Source organism: Loxodonta africana, chromosome 2, assembly GCF_030014295.1.
Source record: "Loxodonta africana isolate mLoxAfr1 chromosome 2, mLoxAfr1.hap2, whole genome shotgun sequence".
Lineage (NCBI taxonomy): Eukaryota > Metazoa > Chordata > Mammalia > Proboscidea > Elephantidae > Loxodonta > Loxodonta africana.
In genome coordinates this window covers 211,516,473-211,523,065 of record NC_087343.1, presented here as the reverse complement: position 1 = coordinate 211,523,065, position 6,593 = coordinate 211,516,473, and the positions used below count along the sequence as shown (strand labels likewise).

Here is a 6,593-nt window from a genome sequence, read left to right as displayed (position 1 = left end):
GCTCATGCCCATCCCATGCACAACCGAACAAAATGCTGCCCCAGATGGGACCACTGTGATCCAGAGGGTTTTCGCTGGCTGATTTTAGATCACCAGGCCTTTCTTCCTAGTCTGTCTCGGTCTGGAAGCTCCACTGAAACCTGGTCAGCACGACAGCAACACACAAGCCGCCACTGACAGACGGCTGGTGGCTGCGCATGAGGTGCGCTGGCCGGAATGGAATTGGGTCACCTGTGCGGAAGGTGAGAATTCTACCCTGAACCACACAGTTCAGTGAAGGAGAAAGACAATTCCTTCCCCTTGATTCTCAGCCCTTGTATAGAGTGCTTCACAGGTGTCTCAGAATAAAACGGCAGTTTATACTCCAAGTAAGATCGTTCCTTCTGTGTCCTGGTGACAAAAATAAATGTGCCAAAACCATATTTCATGCTCTGTATTTTTTTTGGCTTGATGACTGTAAAAGGCAAAAATGAATACAACTTATCATGGTTCTCAGGGCAAAAGAGTTAACTAAAAATCACTATTGAATTCACACAACCGAACATTCATCGTGCAGAGATGCTTTCCACTACTAGAGATCACCTTTCTTTTCCTGGCCGTTCCTGACAGCAGTTCAGTTACTCGAGTAGCAACAACCACCCTCCACGGTCTGACTCCAGGGTCCGGACCTTTTCAACATAGAGGCTAGACAAAGGCCCAGCAGCTCAGCACTCCGGGTAGCCTGGCCTATCACTCTAGAAAGCCCTAAAGGGATGGAGAACCTGAGCATTTATATTTGATCCAAGAATATCAGAGGAATCCCACGCTGGCGTAATAAAAAGAGTTATGCTAGCAAGCGGGAGTGGAGTAGAAAGCAGCATATCTGAGAAACCAAGTCCGGACACACACACATACCTCTGGCCTGGGTACCCCTCAGAGTATTTGTTATTTAAGCAAGAGCCCAGGGCCTCCAGAACAGCTCGGCTGGCGAAATTCTCTGAGGCAATCAGCTCCAATCCAACCCTCTGCCGGTTACTCTCCTTCTTAATGATGTTGTAAACCTTGTGAGGATAAAACAGACACTCAACATTTGAGTTTTTAGTTTAAAATTTTGTTCTGATCAAAGCCACAACTTCCTAAAGAGACATTACTATAGATTCATATTTTGCCCTCAGAAGCTAACCATAACCCAAATAACCAAATTAAGAAGACTTCTGTAACACTTAAGGAACAGCATAAATCTTCTGAAAAATTTTACCAACAGGGAAAGAACTAATAGAAGACACTGAATCAAAGCAAACGAAATGACTTGAGAGAAAATTATCTTTAAAATAAGTTTCCTGCCGAATTCTACACCACCCTGTCATTTTTATCCCTATGTGTCATCAAGTTTCTGCCTTCTTGAGCCTTATTCCTTCTTCTTGCCCCTTCCTTAAAATAAAACATGCCTAGGCAAACACATAGAGACAGAAGGTGCTGGCGGCTGCCAGGGCTGGAAGGGCAAAGGAAACGGACTGCTGATGGGCTCAGAGTTTCCTTCTGGGGTGATGAGAAATGTTCTACAATTGATTGTGGTGATGGTTGCACGGCTGTATGAATATACTGAAAACCATCCAAGTGTGCATTTTAAATGGTAGACTTGCATGGAATGTGAGCTATATCTCAACAAAGCTGTTAAAAAAATAAATAAGCAAAAGATGCTTCCAGGCGTCTAGATATACCCTCTCTGACCTCTAAAAAAAAAAAAAAAAATTAGGAAAGGGTCAAATTGCAGTGATCTCTCCCCTCCTTCCCTCCCCATTCCTTCACAAGCACTGACTGGCATGGGGCCCTGCAGGCTGTAGGACCTCACAGATGTTTAAATTCTGCTCTTCAACAACATGGAGCCATGTCGTCAGCCTCTGCCCCTAAACCTGGCACTCTTATAATAATTACAAGCTGTCCCTCATAAAGTTAATTCGTGATTAGAACCAGAGATGTAAACAAAAGGCTCTAATTTAAAGACACGTGTTAGGACTCCCACCTCGATGTCATTGTCTCTCAGGGGCTCTGCCAGCATCTTAGTGTGCGAGGCCCAGAGGTCGGCATCCTGGTGAACACCACTGATGGGAGTCGCCATGACACTGGTCTGAGGTTGTCTGAAAATAAAAAAACATGTAGTTTTCAACATTAAATATAGCCAAAGTTCACCTCAACCTACCGGTTTTCCCAAGTTGCTAAATTACCAGCCCATTTTGCAATATTGCCCTGGAAATACTTGGTAAACAGGAGTGTGTTCTATTGCAAAACCATTCTGTGTAATGCTGGGCTCCTCCTCGCTGAATGGCTGTAGTAATGAGAACTAACCCTCATCTCTCCAAGCCCTGTTCACCCCTCACAACCCTCCTCCCGGTGAGGCCATCTCAGTGTGAGGGCTACCCCCTTTTCTCAACAGCTCACCTTACCCCTGATCAAAGGGACTTGCCAACACTGCATTTATAATTAAACGTTTCATGGTCACATCTTACCTCCCCAATTAAACTTAAGCTCCTTGAAGGCAGGGACTGAATGTTAGATTTTTAAAAATCTCCCAGAGTACCCAGCACAACTAGACATGTAGTAATATGTGCCAAATGACTAAACAAAGGAATTGGGGGCTTACAGCAATTCCACAGGTCAGGAATAGGCGGGTTCCCACAAAGTGTTAAAAATTCAGTACTTAGCAACTTTTCAAGATACTTTTCTAGGCTGATAACACAAGTTAATGATGAACAGGGTACAGGCAATATGATCACCACCAGTAATACTTCATAAATTATAATTTAAGAAAACATTCATCTTAGTCTTGGCACATTTCTCCAGGCTTGGGGAAAGTATACTGCAGAGTTTTGCTCTAAGAAAGGCCTCTACTAGCCAAACCAAACCCATTGCTGTCGAGTCATTTCTGACTCATAGCGACCCTCTATGACAGAGTAGAACTACCCTATAGGGTTTCCAAGGAGCTGCTCGTGGATTCGAACTGCCAACCTTTTGGTTAACAGCCAAGCTCTTAACCACTGTGCCACCAGTACTGGAGTTTTGCTCTACGTAAGGCCTCTACTAGGCACTATGTATAAGTTATCTCACTTTACTTGCAACACTTTAAGTGTCCCCCCTCATTTTTTTCCTCTTTAAAAAGCTTTATAGAGACATACTCCACATACCATAAAATTCACTCATTCAAGGGTACAATCAAGGAGTTTTTAGTACATTCAGAGATTTGTGCCATGACCACCACAATCTAATTTTAGAAACCATCACCCCAAAGAGAAACCCTATACCCACAAGTAGTCACTCAACATCTGTATCCCCCAGCTCTAGACAACCACTAACCTGCTTCTTAATAGATCTATCTGGACATTTCATATAGAAAGAGTCGTATAACATGGGGTCCTCTGTGATAGGCTTCTCTCATTTAGCATTATGTTTTCTAAGTTCACCCACGTTGTAGTAGGTATCAACGCGTCATTACTTTTTATAATTTATCTTTGTTGTCGTCACTGAGAATATATACAGCAAAACAGACACCGATTCAACAGTTTCTACAGGTACAGTTCCGTGATGTTGATTATACTCTTCAAGTTGTAAATTCTTACCTTTTCTGAGTTGTTGCCGCCCACGCTGACATAAACTCACTGCCCCTTAAGGTTTCTATCTAATCTTTCCAGTTGCTGTTGTCAATATGATCCCACGTAAACAGATCTGAAAAGGGCACAATGCTCAAGGCATTCTTTACAGCTAACCTAAACTATTTCTTTTTGTTTGTTTGGTTGGTTGGTTTTAAGAAGACTTCAGGGGTTGTTTTTGGTTTAAGGTTTAAAGATTAATTCAGGGCAATAGTTTCAAGGGTTCATCCAGCCTCCATGGCTCCAGAAAGTCTGGAGTCCATGAAAATTTGAAAGTCGGTTTTACATTTTCCCCCTTTTGATCATGATTCTGCTATAGAATCTTTGATCAAAATGTTCAGTAATGGTAGCTGGGCACATCCAGCTCTGGTCTCCTGGAAAAGAAAGCAGTTGTTCAAGGAGGAAAAAAGCCACATGTCCATCTCCTCTTCCTATTCCTGACTATCCTTCCTCTGTTGTTCCAGGCGAACAGAGACCGATTGCTATGCCTTAAATGGCTGCTTGCAAGCTTTTAAGACCCAAAGGCACTATGTAATGAACTAGGAGGCAGAACAGAAACACTAAACATGATACTAGGCCAAATAACTGGGATATCCCACAAAACATGACCCTAAACCTCCAAACCAAGCAACCAAATCCCATGAGGTGTTTGGTTGTACAGACAGCTTCAGTAGTTATTTTTTTTTTTTTATCATTGTTGTAAATATATCTACCACACAACTTTTTTTTTTTTAATTTTTATTGAATATTTCTATTATTTATGGACATGTTAAGCCATACCACTGATGTCAACAAAAACTTATTATCTGTGTTTTCCAGACAAAAGCCAATCAAAAATTTATTTTGGTGTTTTAACTTTTCATCAAAAGAGAAACTTCTAGCAGTATTAAACTCTCAGCAGGTCTGAAGTCTTTTGGATGCCCTTACTAGGGAAGTATACACAACCATACTCAATCTACTCCCCCAAACTCATTGTCGTGGAGTCAATTCGGACCCATAGCCACCATGTTGCACAGAGTAGAATTGCCCCATAGAATTCCCAAGGCTGTAAACCTTTACAGAAGCACGTCTTTCTCCAGTGGAGTGACTGGTGGGTTTGAACTGCTGACCTTTGGGTTAGCAGCAGAGCACTTTAACCGCTGCGTGCCATCAGGGATCCTTAATCCACTACCAGGTGGACAATAAAAAGTTTATGGTGTGTTCTGGTAAATGTAGACTTGTTATATGTTGCTTTTATCTCTGTTTTAACATCTGCTCTCTATTTCTTCCCTTGTACCACTGTTTTTAATTGTTTTGCTGACTCAAATGTCAGTTGTTGGCCTTGCCATTGTTGAGGAATATTTCGAAACAGAAGTAAAAGCAGTGGGAAAAGATAGTGTTTTTGCTAATTTGGCTCCAGCTGATTTTAGACCTGGAAGCAGGAGAGCTGATGGCTCTTGTGTGCTGTTAATTAAACCCTGGGCTGATGGCTTCTGTTATAGGTCTGAAGTCACCCAACTTGTTAGCAGGTCCTCTGGTCCAATGGGGTTGGATTTACCATTGGGGAATCATTTTCAGAATTTTTTACCGTGTATTCAGGTAACCATTTGAAGGGAGGATGATGGCCTGATGTTTGCATTTGGCCAGAGAGTTGGCTATGAGATGTGTGAAGGCAATTTATATGGAGCCTCCCTCTACTTCGCTTTAAGAACAAGGTGGTGTCAAGTAAGGGCCATCAGTGTGAACTTCTCTCCTCCCTTCCATCTCCTAGAATTCTCTTCAGTGAGAAAAGAAAACTCTCACTGCATTTTGTTTTCCTCATGCTTCTTGGATTCTCGCCAGCAGGTTTTTACAGTCTGTTGCTTGCCTTTCAGATTAGAAGAATGCTGGCATATTTTAACAGTTTCCTAGGATTCAAACAGCCTTTAATTAACAGCAAATTGATGTTTTGGAATGTTACCAAATTATGGGAGACTTTGAACGCCGAAGCTGGGCTTTCGTCCTTCCAGGCTCTGAGCGCAGTGGAGTCCTACAACAGGGGGTGAAGGTGTGTGCTTCTTTACAGAACAGCTGGCTGTGTATTAGTGTGCAAAGGGGGCGTCTTTGTTGCCATATGAGTCCCACAGCCTGCTCATTGGTGGCCTTCTAATTTCCGCCTACCCATACCTGCCAAGGAGGCAGGTAGTTTTGAGTGCTCAAAGCTAAGCAGCCCAGGGGTTACTCAGTTTGTTGCACTGGGTTTGCTGGGTTTTAATCCTCTAGTTGCCAGGGCAGTAAGGTACAGCTGCCTGTGTCTGCAGTTGAGTTTCTTTTCTGTGCCAGGTTCATGTCATCTTGCTGCCAGAGTTCTGGATGTGGGGGAAAAGAGCAGTCCTGGAAAGTAATCACTCAGACTGAGTGTATTTTCTGAGCAGAAGTTGGGTTTCAAAGAGGGAGAGTACCACACAACTTTTGCCAATGCAACTTTTTACAAGGTATACAACTTATTGATAGCAATTACATTAATTGGCTATGTAACCCTACCCTTAATCAATGCAACTTTTCCATCACCGTAGCCCAAACCTCAGTCCTCCATAAGCAATAACCCTCCCCATTTCCCCCTCTTTCCGGCCCCTCATAACCACTAATAAAACTTTGATCTCAATACATTTGCTTTCTTTGTCTTTTTATATAAGTGAGGTCATACAGTATGTGTCCTTTTGTGACTGGCTTATTTTATTCAGCATAATGTCTTCAAGCTCCGTCCATATTATAACATGTATTAAGACATTATTTCTCCTACTATTATTCCATCGTATGTATGTACCACATTTTGTTTATCCATTCATCTGCTGATGGCTATTTAGGTTGTTTCCACCGCTTGGCTATTGTGAAGAGCGCTGCAATGAACATGGGTGTACAAATGTGAGTCTCTGCTTTCAAGTCTTCTGGGTATATGCCTAGGAGCGGAATTGCTGGGTATATGGTAGTTCTATTTTTTGTTTCTTTGAG

The 6,593-nt window shown here is 42.4% G+C and overlaps 1 protein-coding gene across 1 annotated transcript in view; it reads right to left on the bottom strand.

Moving 5' to 3' along the window:
- The window catches only part of SHMT1 (serine hydroxymethyltransferase 1), a 28,764-nt gene that overhangs the window by 12,446 nt on the left and 9,725 nt on the right, over nt 1–6,593 (bottom strand). The window contains exons 2-3 of the mRNA XM_003420665.4: nt 2,003–2,117; nt 895–1,040 (exon numbers count right to left, since the gene is read on the bottom strand). Of these exons, the coding sequence (XP_003420713.1) occupies nt 895–1,040; nt 2,003–2,098 (242 nt within the window). The 5' untranslated portion in view covers nt 2,099–2,117. The remainder of the gene's footprint in view (nt 1–894; nt 1,041–2,002; nt 2,118–6,593) is intronic.